This window comes from Mustelus asterias, chromosome 1 (genome assembly GCF_964213995.1).
Source record: "Mustelus asterias chromosome 1, sMusAst1.hap1.1, whole genome shotgun sequence".
NCBI classification, from domain to species: Eukaryota; Metazoa; Chordata; class Chondrichthyes; order Carcharhiniformes; family Triakidae; genus Mustelus; species Mustelus asterias.
The window spans coordinates 180,702,481-180,722,198 of record NC_135801.1 but is presented as its reverse complement, the minus strand read 5'-3'; the positions used below and the strand labels follow the sequence as shown (position 1 = coordinate 180,722,198).

The 19,718-nt window shown below is 45.0% G+C and overlaps 1 protein-coding gene across 7 annotated transcripts in view; it reads right to left on the bottom strand.

Moving 5' to 3' along the window:
• Positions 1 to 19,718, bottom strand: part of LOC144504323 (catenin alpha-2) — a 1,369,240-nt gene that overhangs the window by 202,535 nt on the left and 1,146,987 nt on the right. For all 7 annotated transcript variants that reach the window (XM_078229613.1, XM_078229524.1, XM_078229870.1 and 4 more), the window contains one exon: positions 10,372 to 10,485. In XM_078229613.1, the coding sequence (XP_078085739.1) occupies positions 10,372 to 10,485 (114 nt within the window). The remainder of the gene's footprint in view (positions 1 to 10,371; positions 10,486 to 19,718) is intronic.

Here is a 19,718-nt window from a genome sequence, read left to right as displayed (position 1 = left end):
AAAATTTCAGAATGACAATCAGAAACGTGGCGGCAGCTAACTGTCCCGCAGTTTTTAACTTCACTAAAGTCTTTTTGTACATGGCTCTGAAAGACATTCGCTGTCACATGTGCTGGACTTATCAAAAAAAAAATACTCTTGCTTTCAGCCAAAGAGAATTTCATAAAACATAATTACGTTATAAAACTGCTGGGATCTTTTTTTTCCTAGTCTAAATGTATTTTTTATGTTTCTCTCGCACTTGAGTGTCTGTTGAGCCAACAGTGCTAATGGGTGTCATGGGTGTGAGGTGATTCACTTTGGAAGGAGTAACAGGAATACAGAGTACTGGGCTAATGGTAAGATACTTGGTAGTGTGGATGAACAGAGGGACCTTGGTGTCCATGTGCATAGATCCCTGAAAGTTGGCACCCAGGTTGATAGGGTTGTTAAGAAGGCGTACGGTGTGTTAGCTTTTATTGGTAGAGGGATTGAGTTTCGGAGCCAGGAGGTCATGCTGCAACTGTACAAAACTCTGGTGCGGCCGCATTTGGAGTATTGCGTACAGTTCTGGTCGCCGTATTATAGGAAAGATGTGGAAGTGTTGGAAAGGGTGCAGAGGAGATTTACCAGGATGTTGCCTGGTATGGTGGGAAAATCGTATGAGGAAAGGCTGAGGGGCTTGAAGTTGTTTTCGTTAGAGAGAAGAAGGTTAAGAGGTGACTTAATAGAGGCATACAAGATGATCAGAGGATTAGATAGGGTGGATAGTGAGAGCCTTTTTCCTCGGATGGTGTTGGCTAGCACGAGGGGACATAGCTTTAAATTGAGGGGTGATAGATATAGAACAGATGTTAGAGGTCGGTTCTTTACTCAGAGAGTAGTAAGGGCGTGGGAATGCCCTGCCTGCAGCAGTAGTGGACTCGTCAACATTAAGAGCATTCAAATGGTTATTGGATAAACATATGGACGATATTGGAATAGTATAGATTAGAGGGGCTTTAGATTGGTACCACTGGTCGGTGCAACATCGAGGGCCGAAGGGCCTGTACTGCGCTGTAATGTTCTATGTTCTATGATACTTTCTGCTGGCCCATAGAACCTGATAGCTGGTCGGGCATCAATCGTGGAGAGAAAAGGGTGGCACAGTGGCACGGTGGTTAGCACTGCTGCCTCACAGCGCCAGGGACCTGGGTTCAATTCCGGCTTTGAGTCACTGTCTGTGTGGAGTTTGCACGCTCTCCCCGTGTCTGTGTGGGTTTCCTCCGGGTGCTCCTGTTTCCTCCCGCAGTCCAAAGATATGTGGGTTAGGTTGATTGGCCATGCTAAATTGGCTTTAGTGTCAGGGGGATCAGCAGGGTAAATATGTGGGGTTATGGGAATAGGGTCTGCGTGGAATTGTGGTTGGTGCAGATTCGATGAGCCAAATGGCCTCGTTCTGCATTGTCAGGATCCTACAAAAAGCTGGAACCTGTTTTAGAGGAGTGGTAACAGGGCACTGAGAAAATCATAGTATGACTGGGCAGTGTCAGTGCAGATGAATGAAAGGGAATTAAGTTTGACATATTTGTTAGTTCTTTGAGATTATGAGTAGCAGGATTGATAAGGGGAACCAGTAGATGTAGCATATTTGGATTTTCAAAGAGCATTTGAGAAGGTGCCACGCAAGATGTTCTTACAGAGAATGAGGGCGGATGGAATTGAGGCCAACATATTAGCAGGAAGTAAGGACTGGCTAACGGACAAAAACATGGAGCAGGACATTTTTGGTTGAGCAGGATATATGTGCAGCTTACCACAGGGATCAGTGTTTGGCCCTCAGCTACTTAATGTTTATCAATGGCTTAGATGAGGGATGAGATTGTAATGCATCCAAGTTTACTGACGACACCAAGCTAAATGGGAAATGAAGCTGTGAGGAGGCTGTAGCATAAATTAATATAGGCAGGGTAAGAGATATCATTTAGTATGGAGAAATGTGAAGATATCCACTTTTATGGGGAGGAGTGGGTTGGGGGGAGGGGAGCAGGGTGGAGGGGATGGTGGAGGGGATGGTGGGGAAGGTCTGTGCAAGATACTCTTTCAGACTCAGACTGGGATAAATGGCCTGTTCTACACTCTAGGGATTCTATCAACCCCCAGCAGATCAGGACAGGTTCAGGTCAGGTGAGCATTTTACACCCCACCTTATTTTACAAAGAACAAAGCGACTGAAGTCTCCAGGCCCACTAGCATCTCCCACCACAGCACCCCCTCCCCCCAGCCCCGCCACAGTGTTTCACTCCAGCGGGGATTACAGTAACTCTCCACTTTCGGGGAGCTAGTGGCCCGATCCCGCTGGAGTGAAGGGGAGGCAATTGGGGCCCCCCCAGAGGATCGGGCAGTAAGGGGGGTGCCCCCTGGGCATTGGCACCCTGGTAGTGCCAGCCTGTGCCTCTCGCACTGCCCAAAGGACAAGGTTCACGTCACACCCCCTCTCTCCCCCCCCCCTCCCCAGGGGATGAGACGTCACACCCCCTCTCCTCCCCACCCCCCAGAGGATGAGACATGCCCAGGCGGCAGCATGGCTCTGCCCATCGGACATGCGGCAGTGCCCAGGGGGCAGGGCATATGGGGGGGGGGGTCAGGGCCGAGAGGGGTGTGGCCTGATGGGGGTGGGGCCTAGGGGGCGATCGGTGGGGGTGGGGGGATCCCACTGCCACTCTGCATAGGGACTGGTGGGGGAAGCAGGGAGGCTTGCGATCGGAGCAGGCTGGGGAGGAGTCAGCCGGCAAGGGGAGGAAGTCAGCCTGTTGGGGAGGTTGGCATGGGGGGTGGGGTCAGGACTGTGGTGCAGGGGGGTTACTGTCGGGGGGGATTCAATGGTGGGGGGTGCTGGAGATCACAGTGGGCCGGGGGAGGGTCAGGGCCGCATTGCAAGGGTTGCGAGGCTGGCCAGCAATCGGGGGGCCATCAGTGCAGGGCCACTGCGCATGCGCTGATCTCCGCACTGACAGATCTCCGCATCTCAGTGGTCCGCCCAGCACGCTGAGTTCAACCTCTCCAATGGGAATAGGCCCCGCCCCCTGAAATGTGATGACCTCCACACTAGTGACCTCTGCAGTGCACAGAGTGTGGGAGATTCTTCTCTGAACACCCACTGAAAAAAAAAACCAGCCTGAATTACTCCAGTTTTCACACAAATTCGACACTTAAGAATTTTGTTGGGGAGAATTCCGCCCAGTATCTTTAATAAAATGAAGAAACCAAGAGGGTCATGTGACCTGTCCTGAATCCTGCCCGACTCAAGCTGAGATGGCTTTGATGTTAAAGATTAAAGGGAGGCCTAGGTTGCCTTGCTGGGAAGAAGTTGCTGGATATTCACAACTGTAAACAATGACAAAGCAGCTTGTTGACAACGGATAAACTGTTCATCTCCAAGTACTACAGGGAGGTATTAGGAATGTCGAGTTTTGGAAATGACTATACTTTAAATTGTCTATTTAATTCCAAGATTTGTGTTCTAAAGGAGAGCTTATGAGCATTTCTATCTGGATACAAAGTCCATGTCATTCTGCCATGCTGCCATGGAGATGGGGCTTTGAGAGGGGAAGAGTCCATAGCAAGCCATTGGTGGGTGAACCTTTTTAAAAGTTTATTTATTAGTCACAAGTAAGGCTTACATTAACAATGGAATGAAGTTACTGTGAAATTCTCCGAGTGGCCACATTCCGGCGCCTATTCGGGTCAATGCACCTAACCAGCACGTCTTTCAGACTCACAGACAGGTCATTCTGCAAAGATATGAGAGGGCAGAGAGAGAAGAGGGAAAGTAGGATAGAGAGGGAGGGAGAGAGAGAGAGAGTGAAAGCGAGAGCAAGAGCAAGAGGGAGAAAGAGGGAGAACGTGAGAGAAAGAGAGAGAGAGAGGTCTCCTGTGGAAAAGGAAGAAAAAAGCAAGTCATCAGAAGCTGAGAATACCTTTGGACTGGTTCCTGGAGAATGAATCATCCATTTAAGGAATAGAGCAAAGAATAACCTTGATGCAATATCCATGGTCATCTCACAAGTTAAATGGGGAAATATTTCTGTAGTTTAGAGTATTAGTTGTCGAATGAAATAGTGTTTAGTCAATGTTGCTCTAAGTCTGTTTGTTGCAATAAACATCTTGAAATGTGTAATGTTGTCATGTGATTCTCTCAGCCAGTACTGGAAATTCAAATATCATTTGTAAAGTTATTGGTCCTTTTGAGAGACATAACATAGCTGTCAGATCATCGGCATCATGAAAACTCCAGCCCTACTTCCTTCCTTGGGATTTTCAAAGTTGTGACGGAGAAAATATGTTGACACAGCCGAACACAAACACTTTCCCATTTAAACTTGGAAAACACCTTTATATGTATGCCAGGTATATCCTGGATCTCTCTGTATCGAAGCTACTCACTTTTAATTTTGCCACAGCAGCTTTTTTGTTACACCTTAAAACAGACCGCCTGCAGCCAATATTCAGCAGACTGAAAGTAGAAAGTAATTGGCAGGAAGCCAAGCCAAAGTTAATCTACTTGTCAGGAAAGTCTTTGTATAACCATTTCTATATTATTCCTCTCTTGCAGAATAAACATGTTTCTATTGTCCACTGCTCCCTCTATATAAAGAATAAAGAACAGTACAGCACAGGAACAGGCCCTTCGGCCCTCCAAGCCTACGCCAATCATGTTGTCCTATCGAGACCAATCGCTTACATCCCTCTATTCCCCATCTGTTCATGTGTCTATCCAGATAAGTCTTAGATGTCGCTAACATATCTACCTCAAACACCTCACTTGGCAGTGCATTCCAGACCCCTACCACCCTCTGTGTAAAAGACTTCCCCTGCACATCTCCACTGAACCTTTCCCCCCCTTATCTTGAACTTATGCCCTCTTGTAATTGTTATTTCTGCCCTGGGAGAAAAGCTTCCAACTGTTCACCCTATTCATACCCCTCATAATTTTATAAACCTCCATCAGGTCGCCCCTCAGCCTCTGTCGTTCCAGGGAGAACAATCCCAGTTTATTCAATCTCTCCTCATAGCTAATACCCTCCATGCCAGACAACATCCTGGCAAACCTTTTCTATGCTCCTTCCAAAGCCTCCATTGTTAAAGCACTGGCCAAAACATAACTTTGTGCGAACATAGCCTTCCATTTTTAACTTGGAAACTCACGTATGCGTGTAAGGGATGTATCCCTGCGCAAGGGTTGTGAATCAGGGTTACGGAAATCTGCAATCAATGCAAAGTTAATTGGAAGAATGCAGCTTAATTGAAATTCCAACCATCTGCCAGCTCTTTGAAATATGTATCACATACTAATCTCGATGGCCGGATAGTGGCAGAGATTGATCCAAACAGCCGCCAACCTTTGATGGTCTAAAATGTAAGACGGGAGGATCTTTAAATTTGTTACCCTGAATTAAACTGATGAAAAACTTTTTCCTTTGTATTTCTGCAATACTCAAGCTCTGTACTCTTTGTTTTGTTACGGATAGCTGTGGTTGCCAAATTTTCAGCAGATTATTGTCCTTCCTGTCTCTCCTCCAGCTGTGCCTGAGATCATTTACCAGTTTTTTGGAGGAATACAGATAGTTGGCAATATGAAATATTCCTGAAGCAATGCAGCATGGTTAGGTTAGCTTTTAAAGTCAACACTCTTTCATCAGAAAAGAAAGGTCACAAGGCTAAATTTTTGTTCTGGGGTCACAACATCACGATAATATCTGGGTCCCAACCCTGCACGACCTCTACATAACACACATGCCCTGATTTTTGATTGAAAGGCCAATTAGTGGCCAGAGGTCTCCAGAGGCGGGAGGGTCAATAGTCGGGCCTGTAGTACTGAAGAAGCTACAAGCCTGTTGGAGTATGTAAGAGAGGAGATCTATGTTGTTTACACGGATGCAGAGATAGAATGTACGTTAGCCAAATTTGCAGCAACACTAAAATAGTTTTAAGTTTAGGTTTGAAGTTTAAAGTTTTCTTATTGGTGTCACAAGCAGGCTTACATTAACACTGCAATGAAGTTACTGTGAAAATCCCCCAGTCGCCACACTCTGGTGCCTGTTCGAGTACACTGAGGGAGAATTTAGCATGGCCAATGCACCTAACCAGCTCGTCTTTCGGACGAGGAAACCGGAGCACCCGGAGGAAACCCACGCAGACACGGGGAGAATGTGCAGACAATGCACAGACAGTGACCCAAGCCGGGAATCGAACCCGAGTCCCTGGCGTTGTGAGGCAGCAGTGCTAATCACTGTGGGAAATAGGTGGGAAAGCAAGTTACAATGAGGAAATAAGAAATTTCCAAATCGATTTGGATAGGTTAAGTCAGTGGGTCACAGTTTGGCAGATGGAATTGAACATGGATAAGTGTGAGGTTTCCCATTTTGATCAGCGGAATAAAAAGGCAGCTTATTATCCAAATGGAGAGAAACTTCAAAATGCTTTGCTGCAGAGGGATCTGGGTGTCCTTGTGCATGAAACACAGAAATTTAGTACGCAGGTTCAGCAGGTAGTGAGGAAGGCAAATAGAATTTGGGCATTCATTGCTAATGAAATAGAGTATAAAAGTAGGGAAGTGTTGCTGCGACTGTACAAAGCATTAGTGAGACCGCATCTGGAGCATCACATACAGTTTTGATTTGATTTGTTTACAATTTACATAGATGATTTGGAGTTGGGGACCAAGTGTGTCAAAATTCACAGATGACACTAAGATGAGAGCAAAGAGTGCAGAAGACACTGAAAGTCTGCAAAGGAATATAAGAAGTTTTTTCACCAAAGGGTGGTGATGGTTTGGATTGCGCTGCCTGGAAGGGTGGTAGAGGTGGGTTGCCTCACATCCTTTAAAAAGTATCTGGACGAACACTTGGCGCATCATAACATTCACGGCTATGGGCCAAGTTCTGGCAGATGGGATTAGGTGGGAGTTCAGGTGTTTCTAATAAATGTGCCGTGCAGAGTCGATGGGCTGAAGGGCCTCTTCTGAGCTGTTTGATTCTATGATTCTAAATTACTGGTGAATGCAAGAGTAGCTCGAACTAACACCTCGACTTCAATAGGGGGGATGTTAGGTGGCATTTATAACTGCCTGTATGAGATTACTGGGTCTTAATTTTAATCGGTGCATGGAGGACAGGCTCTCTGTACCTGGAGAAGGTGCATAATGATGTGGGAGATGAACTCCCACCTACAAACAGGTTGTTTTCTTAAACCTTATACCACAGATATGTAAATCCTATAAAGCAAGGGACAAATCCACGTGCCCAGGAGTGCAGTACAATGTATTTACTGAAGGAGGGCATGCATTACTAAGTGACAGCTGGCCAAACTATCTGCCTGGACTTATTTCTCACCAGAAGATTGTTTTGTTTACTGTGGTGAACCATCGTTGGTTCCCACTAGATAGTACTGAGCCAGGGTCTGGCCAGTACTACAAGTATGTATATATGTTGCTGTTGGGGTTAGGGATGGGTTGTTCTACTTGTTGCTGTTGGGGTTAGGGTTGGGCTGTTACACCTTGTATTATAGTTATTGTGGTACATCCCAGTCAGCCTCCGCCTCCTGGGAGAGGTATAAAGGTCACTGCTCTGTCTGGGACCCCTCAGTCTGGGATCGTGTATATAATTAGTAGCTTTGTTGTAACAGCAAATAAAAGCCTTTATTTCCTGAGCATCTCAAGCCTCGTGTGTGATAACGTGCATCATTTACCCAATGGATTTTTCAGAGGGAGTGCTTGATATTAATATTGGTTATATTTCTTATTCGCAACATTTTGTCAAGAGAGGAAGGGATTAAAGAAAATCTGAGCAGCGTGATTTTGTTTTTGACAGCAGAACTTTGGCTGCTTTTCCAAGCAAGCCAAGTAACCGTCGCAAACACTTATTTATTTGTTCTTTTGATATGGGCGTCATTGGCAAGGCCAGCATTTATTGCCCAGTCTAATTACTCTTGAGAAGGTGGAGATGAGCCACCACCTTGAACAGCTGCAGCCCACGATAAGCAGACTTTTACATTGTAGTGGACCCGAGAGAAATGGGCAATAAGGCGAGAAAGTGGAAGTGACGCCAGGATCTGATTCACCATGATCCTATTGAATGGGGGGAGCATGCTCAAGGGGCCATATGACCTACTCCTGCTCCTATTTCTTATATTCTTATCTTTGTACGCCTCTGTGACAGAGGTAGACTCACAGTGCTTTTAACGAAGGGAATTCCGGCTCAGCAACAGTGAAGGAACAGCGGTACATTTTTCAGTCAGGGTGGTGCATGACTTGGTGGGCAACTTGGAGGAGACCGTGTTCCCCTGAGCCTACTTGTCCTGACCTTGGAGGTGGTAGAGGTCACAGGTTTGAGAGGTGCTGTTGAAAAAAAAAATCGGCTGCAGCTGATTGGTTGCAAAGAAACCTCTCCCTCAATCTCCTTGGCTTCAGACTTGACATTGTGTTGTTACACACAGCCGAAACACACACAGAGGCCCAGTAATGTGAAGCAGTGAGGATAATAAATAAAACATCACCTCCTCAACAAAAAAAAACGTTGATATGTTGCACAGTGGGGCCCATATAACTCAGCACCATCATCATCGAATGGTTCAAATTCAATAAAGATTATGAAATATGTGTCATGGATTTTCACATTGATGCAAAACTTACATTATAACTTTGGAATGTAGTTGCTGAACTAACAGTTTGATGTTCGGCAAGCAATGTGAAACCACCTCAAGAAATTTGTTTCTAAGTGCCTTGCATCACCAGTAATGTTACTTGTTGTAATAAGTCCTCAGAGGCAGAAGTCCCTTCACCAAAATCTTTTTATTCACAAGTCAGGCAACAGCATATTGAGTGCTTTCATTTAGCAGTCTACACTGGGAGTCCCAGAGGAACTGATATTCCTGGTTAAATACAAAGCAAGAGGCTCCCTGATTAGCCCATCAATTTGGCCCTTAATCAGGGAAATTTTTTATGTTGAACCAAATAAACAAAATCAACTTAACTTAGGGGCCCTTAATCAGGGAGTTCATATTCTAACAGGCCCACCTCAATTGTCTGGTTAAAGGCATTACACTTGCCTACAACAGGTCTGGACTGAGTTCCAAACTCCATTTTGAAACAGTTTTGCATTAGCAAAGAACAGACTGTCGTATCAGCTGACCATATTTTAGCCAAATTTGCTGGTGATACAAAGATAGGAAAGCAAGTTGTGAGGAGGATAGCCAATGGTTTTAAATTTAGGTGATCCCTCAAAATGAATATGGGGCGGGAGGGGGGGATGGGGGGGCAGGGTGTGACAATAAGGCAGTGTTGGACTTCCACCCTCCAATCAGAGGAAGACCTGCCCCCGTGAGCTGCTGGCTGATCTGATTGACTGGAAATTTTAGCCATCCCAGCCATGCCAAAACTCAGTAGGGTTACTGACACCAGGCCGGAGAGTTCATATCGCAATCAGATCGGCCTTATCGAATGGCGGAGCAACTTGATGGCTAAAGAGTCTACTCCTGCTCTTATTTCTTATGATCTTATGGAGCAAACCTGTGCGTGTGAAAGGTATTTACTTATAATTTTACACTGCCTGACCAGAGAGTGGTGCGGAATTGGCTATGTAAGGCCACACTAAATTACATGCCAGCCTTCTGTGTAATTGGGCAATTAGAGATCGACATTACATTCATTGACATCAATTCCTAATAAGAGTTTTCTTTACAACTCATTGTTTATTTCCATTCTTCCGTCAGGAAAAAGATACAAAAGTCTGAGGACACGTACCAACCGACTCAAAAACAGCTTCTTCCCTGCTGCCATTAGACTTTTGAATGAACCTACCTTATATTAAGTTGATCTTTCTCCACACCCTAGCTATGACTGTAACACTACATTCTGCACTCTCTCCTTTCCTTCTCTATGAACGGTATGCTTTGTCTGCATAGCATGCAAGAAACAATACTTTTCATTGTATACTGATATATGTGACAATTAATAAATCAAATCCAAATCAAATCAAATCAAAATCAAAAAGTTTAACATCGGAATTAGGAGTGAGAGTAGGCAATTCAGCCCTTCAAGCCTGTTCTTCCATTCTATATCATCATGGCTCATCTCCATCTCATCCTAACTCCATTTCCCTGCCTTTTCACCACAACCCTTTATCCCGCTTTTGATCAAATGCTTTCTTGAATCCATTGATTGATTCTGCATCCACTGCACTCTGGGGCAGTGAATTCCATTGATTCACAACCCTCTGTGAGAAGTAGCTTCTCCTTATCTCTTTCTTGAATGCTTCGATTGATTCTGCATCCACTGCTCTGCATTCTCCCAGAAGTTTCACCTTCGAAAGGGACAAAGGTGAAAAACAAATGAATCGAATTAGACAAACTCACCCTTGCGCTTTGTCCGGCGATGAGCTGGTCATCCTCAGTCTGGACACTGGTCCGGCTACGCACATCATAGTCTTCTTGTTCAAAATCGGAATCGTCCTCCAGTTCTTCCGGAGTCTGAATCAGGAGAAAGATATATGGAAAGAAAGGAGGTTGTTACTCACATACAATCCTTGCATGGTCTACTTCTGATAAGTGTGCAGATGCCATCAGATTCTATATCTCACATTAAACAATTGAACAGGGCAGTAGCTATTACATTGTAGAGGGCCGTCATTTTTCTTAAGTAGAACTGAGACCAGGACTAATCCCAGGGTTGTCAGACTAAGCTTTGTCCTGGAACATTTCTGTGTGAGCTCTAATTAATAACAAGCCCAATTTCAATAAAAATCCCATGTAGAACTGCATTGTAAATCCATCTGCTCCAGGGGCTATGAATGCCTGACACACTGCTTTCTAATTCTGCTTCATCTAATGACTCTTCCTCCTGGCGGTCATTTAATTGCAGAATTTGGATGTCTCTGAGAAAAATGGTCTCATTTATTTTACTTGAATCTCTTGCAGAAAGTGCCACAGAAATAGTGGGATAATGTTGAAGTGAGATTGGGATTCACAGTTTTATCGCCCCCCCATCTGCTCCTTCTTGTTACAGGAACGTTCTTTGAGAAGAGAGGACAGTAGCATAGTGGGCAGCATGGTGGCACAGTGGTTAAAGTTTATTTATTAGTGCCACAAGTAGGCTGCAATTAACACTGCAATTAAGTTACTGTGAAGATCCCCAGTTAGCACTGCTGCCTCACAGCACCAGGGACTCGGGTTTGATTCCTGGCTTGGGTCACTGCTTGGGTGGAGTTTGCACGTTCTCCCCGTGTCTGTGTGGGTTTCCTCCGGGTGCTCCGGTTTCCTCCCACAGTCTGAAAGACGTGCTGATTAGGTGCACTGGCCATGTTAAATTCTCCCTCAGTGTAACCCGAACAGGCACCAGAGTGTGGCGACTGAGGGATTTTCACAGTAACTTCACTGAGGTATTAACGTAAGCCTATTTATGACATTGATAAATAAACATTTAACTTTTTAAACTTTAAAAACTGGTGACTGTACGATTGGACTAGTAATCCAGAAGATTGGACTAACAATTCAGGACCACATTCCAGCACAGCAGGATTTGAACTGAGGTTTCAGAAAGGTCTGAGACTTTCAAGTCCTGGAACTAAAACAGGTTTTCCTAAAAATCCAACTGGTTCACTTTAGCAAAAAAAAGGTTGTCTTTACTCACTTTAATCGATATGTGGCTCCAATCCCAGACCAATCTGATTGATTTTTAACTGTCCAAGCAAGCCACTCAGTTCAAAGAATCATAGAACCCCTACAGAAGGAGGCCATTCGACCCTTTGAGCCTGTACCAACATCAATCCCACCCATGCCCTATCCATGTACCCCCACACATTTACTCTGCTAATCCCCCTGAAACTAGGTTCAATTTACCATGGCCTATCAACCTAACCTGCATATCACAGTTGATTTTTAAAAATATATTCTTTCATAGGATGTGGGCACTGCCAACAAGGCCAGCATTTGTCACCCTTGAATTGAGTGACTTGCAAGGTCATTTCACAAGGCAGCTAAAAGTCACCTGGTTGCTATGGATCTGGAGTCACATGGGGGCCAGGCTGGCAATGCCCATGGGGAACCCCCCTTACCGCCGACCCTCTGAGGGGACACCATGGCACCCCCCTTCACTCCAGTGGGGCTGGGCTGCCAGTTCCCCGTTAATGGGGCGCTGTTGTGAAACACTCCTGGCGTTGTGGGGAGAGGGTAGCAGGCACGGAGACTTCAGTCTCGGGCCCGCTAATGATATCGAAATGATCATTTGAACCGATTTCTGGCGCGAAGCTGACGATGTCGGAAATCCGGTGGCCGTAGACACGCAGAGGCCGTGGCGCCCAGCAGGACGCCCGCTACACGGCCTCCACTTATGTCTTCAGGCTGGGAGAATCGCCCCCTACACCTTTCACTGTATCCATCCCAATACATGTGACAATAATAAATCAGCTCAATTCAGTTCAATTCAAGTTTCAGGAGTGTGATAAGAAATTAAAAGTGTTTGGTATTTATATCGTTCATGTGAACGGTGATGAACATTCTGCTATGCTGCAAAGAGCAAATAAACCTCCAACTTTTTCAAACAGAAGTCAATAGTGCCAAAGAAAATTATTCTGAATGCTGTTTTTCAGTGAGTTCGTAGCATAGCAAGACATTCTACTTTGGACCTTTGATCTTGACAGGGTAGATGCCCTGAGGAGACAGAATATTGGACCTACCATGGAGCTATTGCAAGCTTATCCACAAAAACCATACGCAAAGAATAGCTACGTGATATATATTGAACTTGGGTAGAAAGAGCAGAGTGTGGAAGTTTGCAGATAATGCAAGATTCAGAAATAAACAGTGAGGAGAATATTAGCAGACGCCAAGAGGACATGGACAGACTGGCAAAAAAGGTATATACTTCGAAAAGTAATCATTTGCAGGGCTACAGGGAAAGAGCAGAGCAATGGAGTTAATGGAATGGCTCTTTCAAATGCACAAGGGGTAAACAGCCTCCATCTGTGCTGTATAATTCCATGATTTGCAAGGGGGGGGGGGCATTCTCTAGATCTGTGCGAACATTGACACAGGGGCACTGACGTTGTGCCACAATTTGCGCTGGGTGCAAAATTCAACAGATTGAAAACCATAGTTCTGAAGAAACAGGAGTGAGGCAGAGCTTTTCATTTTGTTCATTGCTATCTCTTACCCTCTGGGTCATTTTGTTAACGAATAAACAGAGCAAACACCTGATCCACCTTTTTATTAAAAAAAAGATGCTGCCCTGAAGCAATGAGCGCTTGTGAGGAATATATAACTGGACGTTTTACTGGAAGACTTCAACTGTTCCCAGGTTCTCAGGTAGCAGAAATTACAAATTGAAAAAAATGCAAAGTGAGACTATTATCCATCAGTGAACCTGAAAGATGATGTGTGTTTCAATCTTCTCTAAATGCTACTCATATATGATTTATGTGCATACCGCCTATGACAAGCTGCATCAGCTTCCTGCAGTATTCCTTGCATTAAATATTTAGATATTATTTTTCTGGCAGTTAGTTCAATAAGTTGATTACCCCCACTCGTCCCCTTTTTTTAATAGTAGGTTCAGAAGAACAAATCTGTTGGTGTCTCCGACCGGCTGAGCAACATAATAGCGACTTTACTTTAAAGTTTACCTCAATGGGGCGGCGTGGTGGCACAGTGGTTAGCACTGCTGCCTCACAGCGCCAGGGACCCAGGTTCGATTCCCGGCTCGGGTCACTGTCTGTGCAGAGTCTGCACGTCCTCCCCGTGTCTGCGTGGGTTTCCTCCGAGTGCTCTGGTTTCCTCTCACAGTCAGAAAGATGTGCTGGTTAGGTTCATTGGCCATGCTAAATTCTCCCTCAGTGTACCCGTACAGGCGCCGGAGTGTGGCGCCTCGGGAATTTTCACAGTAACTTCATTGCAGTGTAAATGTCAGCCTACTTGTGACACTAATAAATAAACTTTAAAAAGGAGCTTTGTGATGTTCTGAGACTGTGACAGGCGCTATATAAATACAAGTCTCAGCTTTGTTCTTCAATGCAGCAACCATTAACTACATGAAATTACATAGCTTACTGTTAATCAACAAAATGAAGGGCTGTCTTAAGAGTAAAATAATGATTCTGCCTCTATTATTGCCATATATAACGTCAAATATACCATAGTCTTACAATGCAGTATTAGGCAGGGGTTTATGGAGCCTAACCTATGTTAGGTCACCAGTATCCAAACTATGTTTCCTATGTTACTACAGTGGTAAGACTTAAAAAGAACTTCATCAATTGTAAAACATTCTGCAGTCATGAAAGAAGTTGCATGAATGAAACACTTCTTCTGATATCTATGAATAAAGCAATCTTATGTTGTTCAGTAAGGACACAAAATAAAAGTTTGTTCACATATGTGGAATTCATTGCTTATTTAAGTTCAGAGTTTTGTCCATTTATTTGTGGCTCTGGTGTTCCCCATATCGGGGGGATATGTGATCTATTTCCAGTGCTTATTAACAACACAAAGCTAGATAACAAAAAAACACTGCAAGCTGCCTTCTCAGAGACATTCGGAGAATGGAGGTGGAAATTAAATCAGGAACGACCAAAATCATCATTAAAGAGGCTGGGATTGAAGAAGTTCTGCAGGAGAAGCAGTTGCTGGAGAGGCTGGTGGGTGGTGGATGGGTTAGGAAATGGATACCAAAGAGCAGGATTCAAAAACTGAAGGCAAGGCCATCAATGGTGGGTCAATGGAGAGGGCAGTATGTAGAGAAACCAGAGTCAACCAGAGGAAGAGTTGAATTCTGGTGGGAGTGCGGGGGGCAGGGGGGTTGGCGCAGTGGGGTAGGGGGCAGCAGAAGTTGGAGGGGGGTGCCTCCTTTCAATCACTTGGCCAGGGACACCATGCCCCATGTCTGAAACAAAAGCACAAAATGCTGGTAAAATCACAGCAGATCTGACAGCATCTGTGGAGAGAGAACAGAGCTGATGTTTCGGGTCTGGATGACTCTGCATCATCTTGCATTTATCTAGTGCCCCATATCTTGCTGCAGTTATACAGGGCCTTGGTGAGGCCACACTTGAGTATTATGTGCAGTTTTGGTCTCCTAGCCTGAGGAAGGACATTCTTGCTATTGAGGGAGTCCAGGGAAAGTTCACCAGACTGATTCCTGGAATGGCAGGACTGACAAATGAAGCGAGACTGGATCGACTGGGCTTCCACTCACTGGAAGTTAGAAGAATGAGAGGGGATCTCATAGAATCCTGATGGGACTGGACAGGCTAGATGGGGGAAGAATGTCCCCGATGTTGGGGAAGTCCAGAACTAGGGATCACAGTCTAAGAATAAGGGGTAAGCCATTCAGGACTGAGATAAGGAAGAACTTCTTCACTCAGCAAGTTGTGAACCTGTGGAATTCTCGACCACAGAAAGTTGTTGGGGCCAGTTTGTTAGATACGTTGAAGCTGGATGTGGTCTTTGCGGCTAAAGGGATCAAGGGGGTATGGAGAGAAAGCGGCAGTGGGAGACTGAAAGTGCACGATCAGTCATGATCATATTGAATGGTGGTGCAGGCTCGAAGGGCCGAATGGCCTACTCCTGCTCCTATTTTCTATGTTTCTATCTTTATTGGCGAGACCTTTGAGATGAAGACAAATAGAATCCATGTTCCACATCAGTGGGTGATGGCTGCGATTGTATAATGGTTCTATCTGCACCAATTGATGAATAGTTTGGGGAAGAATCAGAACTAGTTTTCAAATGTTTGCCTGCCTTCCTAATATTGTGGTAGAGATGACATGATGCAGATGTTGCTAAATGAGCCTCAGAGACCTAGTAAAGGGTGAAATCCAGCATGCTTTCAGTTGAAGAGACCTCTTGCATTCCTGTTGGATAATGTCTGCTCTTGTTATGTGAGAACAACGTGTTACGGCACACTTCAAATTTACAGGAATGCTTTTGACTGGCCCCGTATTAAAATGCTACACCTTAGTTCACCCAGATATATATTTGAAAGGGGTTTGAGGCTTAGAATTAAGTATAAAGAACTGCTTTTTAATTCAAAGTCAGAGAATGCAGCACAAGGTGAAAATTTACAGATAAACCTGAGGCACATCTGGTGCAGCCTACGCATTTGAGGAAGGATTAGGATTGTCTGTAAGTAGTAGTACATAGAGTCATACAGTCATACAGCACAGAAAAGGACCGTCGAGTCTGCACTGACAATAACTACCACTAATGGTGAGCTAATCCCATTTTCCTGCACTTATCCCATATCCTTGAATGTTACAATATTTCAAGTACTTATCCAAATATTTTTTAAAGGTTGTAAGGTTTCCGACCTCCACTACCTTCCCAGGCAGTGCATTCCAGATTCCCACCACCCTTTGAGTGAAAAAGTTTTTTCTCAAATCCCCTCTGAATCTCCTGTCCTTCACTCCAAAACTGTGCCCCCTCGTCATTGACCCCTCAACCAAGGGGAACAGCTGCTCACGACTCACCCTGTCCATAATCTTATAATGTGGAGATGCCGGCGTTGGACTGGGGTAAACACAGTAAGAGTTTTAACAACACCAGGTTAAAGTCCAACAGGTTTATTTGGTAGCAAATGCCATTAGCTTTTGAAGCTAATGGCATTTGCTACCAAATAAACCTGGTGGACTTTAACCTGGTGTTGTTAAAACTCTTACATAATCTTATACACCTCAATCATGTCCCCCCCCCTTCAGCTTTCTATGCTCTAAAGAAAACAATTCAAGCCTATCTGATCTCTCCTTAAAACTCGAATGCTCCATCCGAGACAACATCCTCTGTACCCTCTCTAGTGTCGCACAGTGATTAGCACTGCTGCCTCGCAGTGCCAGGGTCCTGGTTTCGATTCCCAGCTTGGGCCACTGTCTGTGTGGAGTTTGCACGTTCTCCCCGTGTCTGCGTGGGTTTCCTCCGAGTACTCCGGTTTCCTCCCACAGTCTGAAAGACGTGCTGGTTAGATACATTGACCCGAACAGGCACCAGACTGTGGCGACTTGGGGAATTTCATAGTAACTTCATTGCAGTGTTAATGTAAGTCTTACTTGTGACAAATAAATAAACAAACTTTAGTGCAATCACATCAGAGCATGAGGTACAGCAGCCCTTGGGATATAGCTGTACATAGATATCAGCAGTGCATGGAAAACAGCTTCCATGGAGACCACAGATGGCCACTGTTCATGTGAACCTAAACACCAGTACTGAGAGAATATTCAAAGATGCGCAGGTTAGGTTGATTGGCCATGCTAAAATTGCCCCTTAGTGTCCTGAGATGCGTACGTTAGAGGGATTAGCGGGTAAATATATAGGGATATGGGGGTAGGGCCTGGGTGGGATTGTGGTCGGTGCAGACTCGATGGGCCAGGTGGCCTCTTTCTGCACTGTCGGGTTTCTATGATTCTATGATTCAACCATGGGGACATCATACTACATTCATGCACAGTTATCACCTGATTCAACTCTTGGCTCTGACTCCAAACCCACTCCAAGAGCTGTGCACATAAATTTGGTTAATGCTTCAGTACAATAGTGAATGAGTAAGACATTATTGGTGGTGATAGTTCTGCCCAGGTATTAAGGATCTTGTGGTGTTATTCAAAGGACAGGGAGTTCACCATTAGTATCAGAATTACTGGTCATTTTTTCCATTGCTGTTTCTGGGGTCTTACTGGGCACAAAATATCTCCGTGTCAACAGAAGTCGCTGAATTCAGAGCAATTCATTGTAGACAAACTACTTCAGATATTTCTCAGAGGTATAATGAGGGTCAATAAATACAAGAGTTTCTCACTTCTTTCCGCTGCAAGGGAGCAGGGCAGCAATCAAAGGTGGAAATTAATGCCCCCATTCCCCCCAACCCCCATCTCAGCCAAGCCTCATTATTTATTCTTGGCTGAGAGCCCAGAAATCTATTAGCCTGTTGAAACATGTGAGTCCCAAGGGTAATGTTGCTTGATTGACAGTCCTGGCTCTCTGATATGTGCTTTCAATTTCACAATGTTTATGCACACAAGTTGAAGAGATTTCAAATGATTTCAGTTTCTGCTCTAGATACTTCAAAGCATCTGGATGATTGGCACTTTTATTGGGCTGTAGTAAAAACTATGAGTTTTTTTTAAAGAAAGTGGAATTTTATCAATGAATGACTTTTTTGAAAGCAGTTTTGCACATACCCCTGCCATTATAGTGTACATTGCTCCTATATAGGATGAATGGGCAAGGAAGTGCCAGAGCTTGGCATTAAGACATGAGGGGCCATGGGGATTGTTTGAAGGGCACATCTTGGCATGAGTGAGGAGGTGGATGTGGTCATGAAGTGGCATGGATGGGGCATGGGGAGTGTGTGAAGAGTGTGGGCGTGTGAATTGTGAGGGCTGGAGAGCCTGTTTTTATTGTAACTGCACATCCTGGATCTCTGGACTCTTGCCTGTACCACGGGATAGTTTAGAGAGGAATAGGGAGAGGGAAGGTTTGAATTCATGGCTGAGGGGATGGTGCAGGAGGGAGGGGTTCAGGTACTTAAGCAATTGGGGCTCGTACTGGGGAAGGTGTGACCTCTATGAGAAGGATGGTCTACACCTTAATCAGAAGGGGACCAATATCCTGGGGGGTAAATTTGCTAAGGCCATGCAGGGAGGTTTAAACTGATTCGGGGGGGGGGAGGGATCCTGAGTAGTGGGGCTGAAAGTGAGGGATGCATGGATGGGGACTGCAATGCACGGCATTGCAGAGGTGGGGTGGAGCAGGGTTTGAAATGTGTATACTTCAATGCCAGGAGTATTCGCAATAAAGTGGGTGAACTTGCAGCGTGGATCAGTACCTGGGACTTCGATGTTGTGGCTATTTCAGAGACATGGATAGAGCAGGGGCAGGAATGGATGCTGCAGGTCCCGGGGTTCAAATGTTTTAGTCGAAGTAGGGAAGGAGGTAGAAGAGGGGGAGGGGTAGCATTATTGGTCAGAGATTGTATCACAGTGTCAGAGAGGAGGTTTGATGAGGACTTATCTGTTGAGGTAGTATGGGCGGAGATTAGAAATAGGAGAGGAGAGGTCACCCTGTTGGGAGTCTTTTATAGACCTCCTAAAAGTTCTAGAGAGGTTGAGGAAAGGATTGCGGAGTCAATCCTGCTTAGGAGTGAAAGTAATAGGGCAATTGTTATGGGGGATTTTAACTTGACTAATATTGACTGGAATTGTTATAGCTCTAGCTCGTTAGAGGGGTCAGTTTTTGTTCAAAGCGTGCAGGAAGGTTTTTTGACTCAGTATGTAGACAGGCCAACTAGAGGTGAGGCTATATTGGATCTGGTGCTGGGAAATGAGCCAGACCAGGTGCTAGACTTGGAAGTTGGTGTGCATTTTGGTGATAGTGACCACAATTCGGTTACGTTCACCTTAGTGATGGAAAGGGATAGGCATGAACCTCGGGCCAGTGGTTTTAGCTGGGGGAAGGGTAATTATGAGGCTATTAGGAGAGAATTAGGAAACATAGGTTGGACTAGGAGATTACAGGGACTGGGAACGTCCGACATGTGGAGTTTTTTCAAGGAGCAGCTACTGCGAGTCTGTGATAGGTATGTCCCTGTCAGGCAAGGAGGAATTGGTAGGGCTAGGGAACCGTGGTGCACCAAAAAAGTTTCTTTGTTGGTTAAAAAGAAAAAGGAGGCTTCTGTTCGGATGAGGCGTGAGCACTCGGGTAGTGCACTAGAAAGCTTT